General features: G+C 41.3%; 1 protein-coding gene across 9 annotated transcripts in view; it reads left to right on the top strand.

The window, feature by feature from the left end:
* dmd (dystrophin) overlaps positions 1-15,024 on the top strand; it is a 1,932,045-nt gene that overhangs the window by 789,814 nt on the left and 1,127,207 nt on the right. For all 9 annotated transcript variants that reach the window (XM_073045659.1, XM_073045653.1, XM_073045656.1 and 6 more), the window contains one exon: positions 2,944-3,114. In XM_073045659.1, the coding sequence (XP_072901760.1) occupies positions 2,944-3,114 (171 nt within the window). The remainder of the gene's footprint in view (positions 1-2,943; positions 3,115-15,024) is intronic.

The following is a 15,024-nucleotide window of genomic DNA, read 5'->3' as shown; positions in this document are numbered from 1 at the left end:
CTCTTGTATTATTGGCAAGCTTACCTTGATAATTCATCTTTTCTCTCCTTATTGCTTTTTAGTTTCCTTCTGATGCCATTTGAAAACCTCCCAATCCTCTAACTTGCTGTATTATATGTCCTTGCTTTTAAGTTGTTTTTTACTTCACTTGTCAGTGTCGGTTGCCTCACCCTCCCTTTAGAATACCTCTTCATCTTTGGGATGTATCTATCCTGCACCTTCTGAATTGCCCCTAGAAATTCCTGCCAGTGATGCCCTGCCAACATCCCTGCTATTGTCCCCTTCCAATCAAATTTGACCAACTCCTCTTTTATCCCTCTCTAATTCCTTTTACTCCACTGTAGTATGGATACAACTGACTTTAACTTCTCTCTCTCTCTCAAACTGCAGGGTGAATTCTATCATATTATGCTTACTGCTTCCTCATCAAATCTGGTTCATTACACAACACCCAATCCAGAACTGCCTTTCCCCTAGTGCGACGCTGCTCTAAAAAGCCATATCGTAGGCATACTACAAATCCTCTCTCTTAGCATCCAGCACCATCTTTATTTTCCCAGTCTATCTGCATATTGAGAATGTATTGTGAACATGAGATGAAAAATCCTTGAAAATGAGTCCATGGCTTGAGGGAACATTTAACGTTGAGGCAACTGAAGTTATCCTCATTGGTTTCAGAGTCTGATGCGTGAGGGTTAATAACTTTCTCAGGACTCACAACACCAGTTATTGTCCCTCAACCATCAGGCTCTTGAACCAAGGGGATAATTTCACTCTGGCTGCTCACCCTATCTCTTGAGAATAGTCTGCAGCCATTCTGAGACATCCTTGACCCCTACACCTGGGAGGCAACCCACCATACTGGTGAATTTTTCGTGGCCACAGAATCTCCTCTCTATCCCTCTATTGAGTCTCCTATCACTATTGCTCTACCTGAATTTATATCTTTCTGCTGAGCCTCTGAGGCAGCCACAGCGCAACTGACTTGGCTGCTCCTGCTGTGCCCTGATAGGTTATCCCTCCTTGCAGAAACAAAGGGTGATACTTGTTGCTGAGGGGTATGGCCATAGGGGAACCCTGTACTGACTGTTTACCACCCTTACTTCTCATGGTGGTTAACCATCTACCATCTGAAGCCTGGCATCTCAGTAAAGCCTCATGTCTGAGGTTTTCAGCCTCCTGCATGGTCCTGAGTACACTCAGCTCCAGCTTCGGTCCCTTGACCTTGTCAGTCAGAAGCTGAAGTTCCTGCAGATGTAGTCATCAAGGAGACCATTAGGTACCCTGCAATCCCACATCTTAAAGAAGGAGAATTCCACTGCTTTAACTGGCATCCTACCTATAACTGTTACACCTTTGACTCTAACCTCTTCAACTTAAGTTCTACACTTAACTAAATGACTCCAAAAGACTCAGCACCTTTAGTCTATGCCTATTCTTGCCCAAGCCTGACCTCTCTAATGCTGGCTCACTCCATCAATGGCTCTCCCACAAGGTGCACTCTGCTTATATCTCCTTTTTATTGGCTCAAGTATAAAGGGTTCAAAGATTCATTTATTATCAATGTATACAGCTCTGAAATTCTTCTTCTCCAGATAGCTGTGAAACCAGGAAAGAGAAGAATGTGAGCATGATCATCAATCCCCAAATCCCCCTCACCTGCACACAAAAAAAAGCGAAGAAGATCTGGCGGAATACACAGAATATAAAAAAAACATAAGATTGAAAAAAGTCCACAGTCCAAGTCCACATCCAAAGTGCAGAGTAAGACTCATTCCCAATGAGACTTGCTGTTTTCAACTAGCTCCTGCTCTGCAAGGTGTCACTCTCTCACTCGCTACTTCAAACACTGACTCACTCCCAAGGAGACTTGCAGTTTTCAAAAGGCAAGATTTTTCTCTCTCATTCCCAATTAGACTTGGCTGCTTTCAGATGGCTCCTGCCCTGCAAGATGTCCTCTCTCATTACCAACTGGACTTGCTGTTTTCAAATGGCTCCCACTCTGGAAGATGTCACTCTCTCACTTGTTACATGACTCACTCCCAACAAGACTTGCTGTTTACAAACTGCTCCCACATTGCAAGATGTCACCCTCTCAACTCATTGCCTAAAACAAATTATTCCATCTGCTGAAATTCCTCGTGATATAAATAATAAACTTTTAATTTTTTTGTTTTTCAATTTGATCTTGCTGTTAGGTGACACTATAAGTACTGTTAAACAAAATGCAGCAACATTTTTTGGTGAATATTTTGTAAGGTTATTATATTTTATTGGCTGATTTGCATCAATTGCATCTGTCCTTAGATCCAGGATAAATGCTGATGCATAGTTACCTGTAAAATGTACATCAAAGCCAGAAAGGTATTCCAGTGGAAGCTTCCACATTATCACAGAGCTAGAGCGATGAGTTGCCCCTCAGAATGGCTTGTACCCTCTCCTCCATCTGCCAAAGCTCATTTGTCCCAACGCAGCACATAATTTACTTCATTTAAGTCCTGAGAAAAGAAGAGAAGACGGTGTTGAAATTTACTTGGGTCGCATGATTATTTGTTTGAATACTGAAACTGATTCCCTCCACACAAATCCACCTCTCAGACTTGTGCCACACTTGGTAACTTTATTCAATCATAAGAAGCATAAATTTTCATTTACTCTCTGAAAATAAGCAGGTTTTTTTTTTTACCTCTGATTCTTTTTTCCAAAGTTTATTTACTGTTTTCACAGATGTTGAACATTTTGACACTTACCACATGCACATGGGTCCTGACTGTTGTGGGTCAATAAGTGACTCCAAAAAAAAAACATATTCACTTCCAACATGTCCTCTGCAAAGTTGGAAAGGATGGGCATCAATTTCTTAGAATATTCTCTGTAATTTCTTCTAAATTGAATGAAGTGGAAATGGTAATGCCAGACTTTTCTTCAACTATTACAAAATAGGCATATTCCAAAAAGAATGCGTTAAAGGGTGGACTGGATAAGACTATGAGTCTCAGAAAGGACCTGTCAGAAATGCAGGAATGGATAGCACAAGCTGAGGAAGAGTATTTGGAAAGAGATTTTGAATATAAAACCCCTGAAGAGCTCAAGAAGGCTGTAGAAGAACTCAAGGTGAGCTAACAAAATTTAGTTTGCATCTTTTGTTTTATGTTTCAGCCATTTGTTGTATTGCATACATGCACAAGAACATGAGCCTCTGTGGTTTCCGCTCTTTTGAATTGTTATTTAATAGAATTGTCCGTAACAAATAGTGCAAGGTTAAAACATGTACTATTATTAAATTATCCTTGCATGTTCTTAGTGAGATTAATTTTGTGAGTTTATAATTCATAATCTGCAATAGTAATAATTTTTTGTCAGTATAAACAGTTTTTATATCTTGAAGCGTTACCTGAACTTTCAACCATGGATTTAATAGTCATATTATCAGTTGAGTGATATTCCTGCCGCTGCACTCAGTGGCCAGTTTATTAGGTACATCTGTATACCTACACAAGAGGACAAGAAAATGGTGGATGAACAGAATGAATACTTTGCATCAGTCTTCACTGTGTAAGGCACTTAGCAGTATGCCAGAAGTTTGAGAGTGTTGGGGTAGAAGTGAGTGAAGTTGCCATTACTAGGGAGAAGCTGCTTGGGAAACTGAAAAGTCTGGAGGTAGATAAGTTACAACCGGGATTCTGAAAGGGGTGGCTGAAGAGATTATGGACGTATTAGTAATGATCTTTCAAGAATCAATGGATTCTGGCTTGGTTTAGGAGACTAGAAAATTGCAAGTGTCACTCCAATCTTCAAGAAGGCAGAAGAAAGGAAATTAAGGCCAGTTAGTCTGACTTTATATCAAAAGGCATGAAGGGATACCATAAGATAAAGGAGCAGTCTGCTTCGCCATTTCATCATGGCTGATCCAATTTTCCACTCAGCCCCAATCTCCTGTCTTCTCTCCATGTCCCTTCACTTCATGCCCTGTCTAATGAAGAATCTGTCAGACTCTGCCTTAAAATTACATAAAGACTTGGCCTCCACAGCTGCCTGTGGCAAAGAATTCAACAGATTCACCCCTCTCTGGCTAAAGAAATTCCTCCTCATCGCTGTTCTAAAAGGATGTCCCTCTATTCTGAGGCTGCGTTCTCTGATCTTAAACTCTCCCACCACAGGAAACATCCTTTCCACATCCACTCTTTCAAGGCCTTTCACCATTTGATGCTTTTCAATGAGGTCACTCCTCGTTCTTCTGAATTCCATGAATACAGTTCCAGAGCCATCAAATCCTCTTCATATGACAAGCTGTTTCATCCTGGAATCATTTTTGTGAACCTCCTTTAAACCCCCTCCAGTGTTAGCACATCCCTTATAAGTAGCCCAAACATGCTCACAATGCTCCATTTATAAATTCTCAACATTACATCTTTGCTTTTATATTCTAGTCCTCTTGAAATGAATGCTGACATCACATTTGCCTTCCTCATCCTGCAAATTAACCTTTAGGAACAAGTGTGAAGAAGTTCATTTTGGTAGGTCCAATTTGAAGACAGAAGACATAATATAATAAAAATTGTAAGACTCTTGGCAGTGTGGAGGAATTGAGAGATCTTAAGGTCCATGTCAGTAGGACACTCAAAGCTGCTGTGCTGGTTGACAGTGTTGTTTAGAAGGCGTATGGTGTGTTGGTATTCATCAACCGTGAGACTGAGTTCAAGAGTAATGAGGTAATGTTACAGCTATATAAGACCTTGCTCAGACTCCACTTGGAGTACTGTGTTCAGTTCTGGTCACCTCACCACAGAAAGGATGTGGATACTATAGAGAGAGTGCAGAGAAGATTTACAAGGATGTTGCCTGGATTGGAGGGCGTTCCTTATGAGAATAGGTTGAGTGTACTTGGCCTTTTCTCCTTGGAGCGACGAAGGATGAGAGGTGACCTGATAGAGGTGTATAAGATGATGAGGGGCATTTATCATGTGGATAGCTAGAGGCTTTTTCCCAGGGCTGAAATCACTAACATGAGGGGGCGTAGTTTTAAGGTGCTTGGAAATCGTACTGAGAGGTTGTCAAGGGTAAGTTGTTCACACAGAGAGTGGTGGGTGCATGGAATACACTGCTGGTGGTGGAAGCAGATACAATAGGGCCTTTTAAGATCCGCTTAGGTAGGCACTTGGAGCTCAGAAAAATAGAGGGCTATGCACTAGGGAAATTCTAGGCAGTCTCTAGAGTAGGTTACGTGGTTGTCACAACATTGTGGGTCAAAGGGCCTGTAATGTGCTGTAAATTTCTATGTTCTCTATGTTCTATGGAAATCCTGCACAAGGACTCCTAAGTCCCTTTGCACCTCAGTTTTTTTTTGTATTATCTCTCCATTTAGAAAATAGTCAGCCCTTTGATTTCTTTTACCAAAGTGCATGACTGTATACTTCCCAACACTGTATTCCATCTGCCATTCCTTTGCCCTTTCTCCTAATCTGTGTAAGTCCTTCTGTAGCCTTTCTACTTCCCCAAACCTAACTGCTCCTCCACCCATCTTCATATTGTCTGCAAACTTTGCAACAAACCATCAATTCCATCATTGAAATCATTGACATTAAAGTAAAAAGAATCAGTCCCAACACAGACCCCTACAGAGCACCACTAGTCACTGGCAGTCACTCAGAAAAGGCTCCCTTTATTCCCACTCTTTGCCTCTTGCCAATCAGCCACTGCTTTATCCATGTTAGAATCTTTCCTGTCATACCATGGGCTCATCACTTGTTAAGCAGCCTCATGTGTGTTACATTGTCAAAGGCCTTCTGAAAATCCAAGTATACAACATCAACCAATTCTCCTTTGTCTATCCTGCTTGTTATTTCTTCAAAGAATTCCAACGGATTTGTCAAGAAAGATTTTCCCTTGATGAAACTATGCTGACTACGGCTTTAGTTATCATGTGCCTCAAAGTACCTTGAGACCTTATCCTTAATAATCAACTCCAACATCTTCCCAACCACTGAAGTCAGACTAACTGGCCTGTAGTTTCCTTTCTTCTGCCTCTCTTCCTTCTTAAAGAGTGGAGTGACATTTGCAATTTCCCAGTCTTCCAGAACCATTTCAGAATCTTGTAATTCTTGAAAGATCATTAGTAATGCCTCCACAATATCTTCAGCTGCCTCTTTCAGAACCCTGGGGTGTACACCATCTAGTCCAGGTGACTTGTCTACCTTCAGACTTTTTAGTTGCCCAAGAACCTTCTCTCTAGTTAATGGTAACTTCATACACTTAATGCTCCCTGACACCTGGAACTTCCACCATACTGCTAGTGTCTTCCGCAATGAAGACTGATGCAAAATACTTACACAGTCATCTGCTATTTCGTTGTCTCCCATTACTATCTCTCTGACATAATTTTCCAGGGGTCTGATATCCACCCTCGCTTCTCTTTTATACTTTGCTTATCTGAAGAGTTTTTTGGTATCCTCTTTAATACTACTGGCTAGCTTACTTTTGTATTCCATTTTTACCTTCTTAGTGACCTTCTTAGTATCTTCCTGATGGCTTTTAAGAGCTTCCCAATCCTCTGACTTCCCACAAATGATTTCTCTATTATATGCCCTTTCTTTGGCTTTTATGTCGGCTTTGAAGAGGCTTTTTAGCCATGGTTGTGTCATCTTTCCTTAAGAATACATTTTCCTCTTTGCGATGTATATCCTGTGCCTTCCAATTTACTTCCAACAATTCCAGCCATTGCTGCTCTGCCATCATCCCTGCCAGTGTTCTTTTCCAATCAAATCTGGCCAATTCCTCTCTCATGGCTCTGTAATTCCCTTTACTCCACTGTAATATTGATACATCTGACTTTAGCTTCTCCTTCTCAGATTTCAGGATGAATTCGATCATATTATGATCACTTGCCCTGTTGAGTTCTTTTACCTTAAGCTCTCTGATCATTTCTGGTTCATTGCACTACATTCATTCCAGGATAGCTGATCCCCTAGTGGGCCCAACCAGGAGCTGTTCTAAAAAGTTGTCTCATAGGCACTCTAGAAATGACCCCTTTTGTAATCCAGCACCAACCTGATGTTCCCAGTCTACCTGCATATTGAAGTCCCCCACGACTATTGTAATAGTGCCCTTTTGCCATGCATTTTCTATCTCCCATTGTAATTTGCAGGCCACATCCTTACTACTGTTTGGGGGTCTTTTTACCCTTGCATTTCCTTAGTTCTATCCACAATGATTCAACACCTCATGACCCTATGTCACCTCTTTCCAATGATTTGATTTCATTTTTTACCATTAGAACAATGCCGCCCCCTCTGCCTTCGTGCCTGTCATTTCAATACAATGTGTATCCTTGGACATTAAGCTCCCAGCTATCATCTTCCAGCCATGACTCAGTGATGTCTACAACATAATACCTACCAAATTGTAACTGTGCTGCAATTTCATCTATCTTATTCCATATACTGCGCACATTCATATACAAAACCTTCAGTCCTGTATTCACCCTTTTTGATTTTTCCACCATTTACATTGCAATTTTGGCCCATCACCAGCCCCTACTCCTTACATATTACCTCTGTTTGTAAACTAGCTACTTCATCTTCAGCACTATTATCTGCCTTTCCTTCGATACATCTTACATTTAAATATAGGCAGCTCAGGACACTAGTCGCACCATGTTCAACTTTTTGATTCCTAACTTTGTCTGAAGCTTGACCAACATTTGCCTGCACAGCCTCTTCACTAACTGTTCCGGCACTCTGGTTCCCATTTCCTGCAATTCTAGATACAGGGAGAAGACGGGAGATTGCAGTTGAGAGGGAAATAAATCAGCCATGATGAACTGGTAGAACAGACTCAATAGGCCAAAAGGCCTAATTCTGCTCCTATATCTTAGGGTCTTAAATGTGATCTGAATGACTTTGACCATGGAATGATAGTTGGTGCTAGACCGGTTAGTTTGAGTGTCTCAGAAACTGCTGATCTCCTGGGCTTTTCATGCACAACATCGTCTAGAGTTTACAGACAATGGTGTGATAAACAAAAAAAAATCCAGTCAGTGGCAGGGTATGGCTGAGTACCGAAGACCTGCGCAAATCCACTGGTTGGAGCATTCGCTATATATCTTTAATCTCTTGATTCAGAAGTCCGCCTGCTCTACTTGCTTTATACTTATACACCTTTTTAATGGGAGAGGTCAGAGAAGAATGGCCAGAGTGGTTCAAGCAGACAGGAAGGTGACAGTAACTGACGTAACCACGCATTACAACAATGGTGTGCAGAAGAGCATCTCTGGTCGCTCAACATGTCAAACCTTGAAGTGGATGAGTTACAACAGCAGAAGACCAAGAACATGCACTCAATGGCCCTATTATTGACTCATAAAGTACCTAATGCAGGAGGTACTTAATAAAATGGCCAATGAGTGTATTTTGAAAAATCATCCAGATGAACTAGCAGTATTAATATTTTTGCTGTGGCTTGCAATTGTCTTCAGTGTTTGCAATCCCTTTGGGAATTCTAATCTATACCTGCTACAGAACTCAAAGTATTTGTCATGTAGATATTTACAGGGAACATTAATTTATGACATATCTTTTCTGCAATGAATTTCTCAGTGTTAGTTTCCTAGACAGCCTTAGTATTTTGTTAGATTTTGAAGTAATTTGAAAGGAACGTACCCATTCAAATACATTTCATGTTTTTATAATGCCCCTGGAACAAAACACACAGGATTTTGTAAAATAACATAAATCAAGCTATTTCTCTATAATCTTTTCTTCAGGTCCATTTCCATGATTGCCATTTTATGACATGATTGTTTTGCATTCCACATTCTATTTTTTTACTATTTTAATGTATTTGAACTGCTCTGTTGTGACTTGAAGGGTTGCAAATTGGCAGCTTAATTTAGAATTTCATTATCTTTTAATGAGGTTTTCTTGAGAAAAGCATTGAAGTGCATGCCTTATCTGAAGTACCAAGAATGTGCTCTTTTATACCCATATACTTAGCCATGATTCTTCATTTATTATACCTCTGGGTATACGAGGGATAAAAAGACAGCTGATAAGTGGGAATCTTTTGAAAGAGAGCTTGTGAGAGTTAAGGACCAACATAGCAGAGCTTGAATGCTATCACCTCCTGTGAAGAAAAAAACACAAGTGACATATGCGTCAACAAGGTTTTGCTCCCGGATGAGCTCAATGCCTTTTCTGCTTTATTTTGACCGACAAAACATGGAAGCACCATCATGAACTCCCACAGCCCCTGGAGGACCCTGTGATTTCAGTCCCTGAAGCTGGTATGAGAACATCCTTCAGGAGGGTGAACCCTCTGGAAGCACCTGGCCCAGATGAGGCACATGGCTGAGTACTGAAGACCTGTGCAAATCCACTGGTTGGAGCATTCTCTGATATCTTTAATCTCTTGAATCAGAAGTCCGCCTGTTCTACTCGCTTTATACTTATGACTGTGAAGCTAAATACAGCTTCAATGCTCTATTTACATTTGCTGACGATAACCCTGTAGCTGGCTGAATCAAAGGGGATGGTGAATCAGCATTTAGGAAGGAGATTGAAATTCTCACAGAATGGTGCCACAAGAACAACACTGTCATCAAAACCGAAGAGCTGATTCTTGAATATAAGAGAAGGAAACCAGAGCTCCATGAACCAGCCCTCATCAGGGTATCAATGGTGTAGAGGGTTAGAATTTTAAATTCCTTGGCATTATCATTTCAGAGGCTCTGTCCTGGCTGCAGTATGCAACTGCCATAACAAAGAAAGTAAAGCACATCTACTTTCTTAGAAGTTTGTGAAGATTCGGCATGTCATTCAAATCTTTGGTACACTGCTACAGATGCGCAGTGGAGAGCAGACGGACTGACTGCATCACGGCCTGATATGGATACACAAGGCCCTTGAATGGAAAATCATAACAATATTACATACAGCCCAGTCCACCACGGTTGAAGCCCTCCGCACCATTGAGCACATTTACATGGAGCATTGTTGCAGAAAAAACAACATCCATTATCAAAGACCCCCATTAGCCAGGCCAAGGTCTCATCAGGAAAGGGGTACAGGAGATTCAGGTTGCATAGTATCAAGTTCAGCAACAGTTAGTCTTCCTCAATCAACAGGCTCTTACATCAGAGGGGATAACTTCATTCAACTTCATTCACTCCAGCATTGAAATGGTTCCATGATCTGTGGACTCACTTTCAAGGACTCTACACGAATGTTCTTGATGTTTATTAATATAATTTTGGGAGTTTTTTTGTTCCTTTTGTATTTGCACAATTTGTTGTCTTTTGCACATTGGTTATCTGTCCACCTTTGTTGTGTGTGGTTTTCATTGATTCTATTGTGTTTCTTTATAGTTACTGTGAATGCCTCCAAGAAAATGAATCTCAGTGTAGTATATGGTCACATGTATCTAACTTAATAATAAATTTACTTTGAACTTCGGCTTCACAATATCAACAAAGAAACAGGACCTCAAAAGTCGCTGTCACAGAATCCAGTACAGAAGTCTGGCAATCCAGGCCCGTACCAGAAAACCAGGTATGATTTGCGGAGGGCTGTTTCAAGGGTGAAGAGACAATTTCAAACATGGAGGTTGGAGATGACTTCAGATGCATAGCAACTCCAGCAGGGACTGCAAGACATTACTTCTGACAAAGTGAAACCCAATAGTATGAATGGCAGCAATGCTTCACTACCAGATGAACTCAATGCCTTCTATGCCTGCTTTGAAAGGGAGAACACAACTACAGCTGTGAAGATTCCTGCTGCACCTGATGACCCTGTGACCTCTGTCTCAGAGGCTGATGTTAGAGTGAACCCTCACTAGGCAGAAGGTCCCGATGGAGTACCTGTTAAGGCTCTGAAAACCTGTGCTAGCCAACTAGTGGGAGTATTCAAGGACATTTTCAACCTCTTACTGCTACAGGCAGAAGTTCACACTTGCTTCTAAAAGGCAACGATTATACCAGTGCCTAAGAAGAATAATGTGGGCTGACTTAATGACTATCGCCCGGTAGCACTCACATTGACAGTGATGAAATGCTTTGAGAGGTTGGTTATGTCTAGACTGAATTCCTGCCTCAGCAAGAACCTGAACCCATTGCAATTTGCCTATCGGTCGATGGCAGATGCAATCTCAATGGCTCTCCACATAGCTTTAGACCACCTAGACAACACATATACCTAGGTCAGGATGCTGTTCATCGACTATAACTCAGCATTTAATACCGTTATTCCCACAATCCTGATTGAGAAGTTGCAGAACCTGGGCCTCTGTACCTCCCTCTGCAATTGGATCCTCGGCTTCCTAACTGGAAGACCACAGTCTGTGCAGATTGGTGATAACATATCACTGATCACAGTTGATCGCTGACGGTCAACACTGGTGCACCTCAGGGGTGTGTGCTGAGCCCACTGCTCTACTCTCTGTATACAAATGACTTTGTGGCTAGGCATAGCTCAAATACCATCTACAAATTTGCTGATGTTACAACCATCGTTGGTAGAATCTCAGGTGGTGACGAGAGGGTGTACAGGAGTGAGATATGCCAACTAGTGGAATGGTGCTGCAGCAACAACCTGGCACTCAACATCAGTAAGACGAAAGGGCTGATTGTGGAACTTCGGAAGGGTAAGATGAAGGAGCACATATCAATCCACATAGAGGGATCAGAAGTGGAGAGAGTGAGCAGCTTCAAGTTCCTGGGTGTGAAGATCTCTGAGGATCTAACCTGGTCCCAACATATTGATGTAGTTATAAAGAAGGCAAGACAGTGGCTACACTTTATTAAGAGTTTGAAGAGATTTGGCATGTCAACGAATACACTCAAAAACTTCTATAGATGTACCATGGAGAGCATTCTGACAGGCTGCATCATGGTCTGGTACAGAGGGGCTACTGCACAGGACCAAAAGAAGCTGCAGAAGGTTGTAAATCTAGTCAGCTCCATCTTGGGTACTGGTCTGCAAAGTACTCAGGGCACCTTTAGGGAGCTGTGTCTCAGAAAGGCAGCATCCATTATTAAGGACCGCCAGCACCCAGGGCGTGCCCTTTTCTCATTGTTACCATCAGGAAGGAGGTACAGAAGCCTGAAGGCACACACTCAGTGAGTCAGGAACAGCTTCTTCCCCTCTGCCATCCGATTCCTAAATGGACATTGAACCCATGGACACTACCTCACTTTTTTAATACAGTATTTCTGTTTTTGCACATTTAAAAAAATCTATTCAATATACATAATTGATTTACTTGTTTATTTATTATTGTTTTATTTATTATTCTCTCTCTCTCTCTCTCTCTCTGCTAGATTATGTATTGCATTGAACTGCTGCTGCTAAGATAATAAATTTCACATCACATGCTGGTGATAATAAACCTGATTCTGATTACTCCCCAAGCCATAAGCTAGTGAGGCAAGAAAGAGTAAGACGGTACAGTTATATGTATGGCTAAGAGGATGATGCAGGAGGACAGGCTTTGGGTATGTAGATCAATGGGTTCTCTTCTAGGGCAGGTGGGACCTTTACAAGATGGATTGGTTGCACTTGAACTGGAGGGAAACAAATATTTTGATGGGAAGACTTACTGATGCTGCTTTGGAGGGTTTAAACTTGTCTGGCAGTGGGGTGGGAAGCAAAGCAGTAATGTGTCAAATGGGAGAGTAAGGTTAGAGCAAGCAAATTTACTAAACTGGATAGACAGGGGCTAGACGGAGATTAAATGATGGACAAACTTCATTTATTTTAATGCAAGAAGCCTGACAGGTACCAGAGAAATCTGGGGCACAATTTGATACATGGGACTGGAATATTATTGTTACAAAAAATAATTTGGGAAGCACAGGACTGGCGAGTCAATGAGGTGTAGATGCTCAGACATAATAGAGGAAGAAGGAGACTTAACATTTTTGATTAAGGAAAATATCATGACAGAATTTAATAAGGATATTCTTGGGGGATCCAGCTGGCTATGTGGGTGAAACTGGGAAATAGCAAATAGATGACCACTTCATTAGGATTGTATTGTCAACCACCCAATATTTCATGAGAATTAGAAGAGCAAAAGTGAAGGAAGATTTCAGACAGCAGTATGAGTAGAAGGATTGCATTAATAGGTGATTTCATCTTCTCTCATTGGGACTGCCGCAGTGCAAATGTCTTGGATAGGGCAGATTTGTTATATATATATATCTGGGAAAGTTTTCTCCCTCTGTGAGTACTTGAAAGAAAGTAATATTGGACATCCTACTGAGAAGTGAGGCAGGGCAAGTGATTGACGTGTCAGGGGGGAGCAGTTGAGGATCAGTGATCATAATTCTACTTGTTTTAAAATAGTTATGGAAAAAGATAGGACTGATCCAAAAGCTATTGTCCTAAGTTGGCCAAGGTTAATTTTGACAGCATTAGACAAGAACATGCAAAGATTGATTGAAAGAGGCTGGAGAGACCAAAATCAAGTTTATTATTACTGACATGTTGTGAAATTTGTTATTTTGTAGCTTAGACAGCATGTTCCTATTCAAGAAAAGGGCAAGACTGGCAGGACTAGGGAACCCTGGTTGATGAGGGATATGTGGCGCTTGGCCAAATGGTTAAGACTTCGGGCTAGTGATCTGAAGGTCGTTAGTTCGAGCCTCAGCCGAGGCAGTGTGTGTGTCCTTGACAACGGCAATTAACCACGCACAGCTACTGCACGTTTATAGCCCAGTGGCGGTGGTTGGTGCAGAATGGACTAGACAAGACAAAGCTCTAGTCAGGAAAAGACAGGAGGATTATGTGAATCCCTTGCAGAATAAAAGAGATGTAGGAGTACACTTAAGAGGGAAATCAGGAGGACAAGAAATAGCTCTTGGTGATAAAGGTGAATCTTAAAGGATCCCTTAAGTATATTAATTGCAAATGGCTAACAAGGGAGAAAATTAAGAATCACTGTGGTTGTCTATGTATGGAGCCACAGGATGAATGAGGTCTTAAAATTAATTATTTCTCATCTGGATTTACCAAGGAGGTCATGGAAGCTAAGGGATTCAGGGAAATGAACAGTGGCGCCTTGGAACATATCCATGTTAGAAAAGAGGAGGTTCTGATGGCTGTAAAGTGTACTAGAGTGTACACATTTCTGGGTCCTGACCAAAGGTGTCCTAGGACATTGTAGGGAGTTTGGGAAGAAATTGCAAGGGCCTTGACAGAGGTATTTACATCATCTTCAGCCACTGGTGAGGTGCTGGAAGACTTGGAGGATGCCTACTGTTTTGTTTTTATTTTATAAGAGCTGCAAGGACACGTCAGGGAATGAATAGAGGAACCTTGGTGTTTAAATTAATTGTTCGCTGAAGGAAGATACTCATGAAGAGCACTTTGGGCGTGTTTGCCTCCAGAGGTCAGGGCATAGAATTGAAAAAAGAATGGATGTTGTTTCATCTTTACAAAAACACTGGATGGGCCACACTTAGAGTATTGTAGGCTTTTGGTCACTACACTCCATGAAGGAAGTTGTCATGCTAGTGAGAATGCAGAAGATATTAGACAGAACATTGCCTGGAAGAGAGGTCCCATGTTCCCTCTAATTTGTAATGACCAATGTGCACAAAAATCTTGTGCAGTGCAATTGTTTGCCCAGTGACAATAACGTGCTCACTGAATCTTTAACTGGAAGTAAACCTGAAGCTATTCTAAGGATAATAAACTACCAAGTCCAGTTTGTTGTTAATTGTTTAAAAGAAATAAAATAACTGCCAATAAGAACTTTAATCACCTTTGGCTTTCATTGTTTTTGTTCTCGTTCATCTGCACTTTCACAAAACATACGTAGTAGGCCTGTGGCAGGTAATGAAGGATTTTCTCGCCAGAGCTTTCAGTCACCATCCATATGTGACTTGCTTGCTACATAATGCTTTGTAGAGTCAAGTTTCTAAATAACACTCCACTTCTTTCCACTTGCAAATTTTCCAGCAACTTTTGCATTGCGACAGTACGCACAGGTAACACCAGTTTCAGTATTGTACATAAATATAGTGTT

The sequence above is a fragment of the Hemitrygon akajei genome, chromosome 5 (assembly GCF_048418815.1).
Source record: "Hemitrygon akajei chromosome 5, sHemAka1.3, whole genome shotgun sequence".
NCBI classification, from domain to species: domain Eukaryota; kingdom Metazoa; phylum Chordata; class Chondrichthyes; order Myliobatiformes; family Dasyatidae; genus Hemitrygon; species Hemitrygon akajei.
This window is presented reverse-complemented; position numbering and strand designations above follow the sequence as displayed.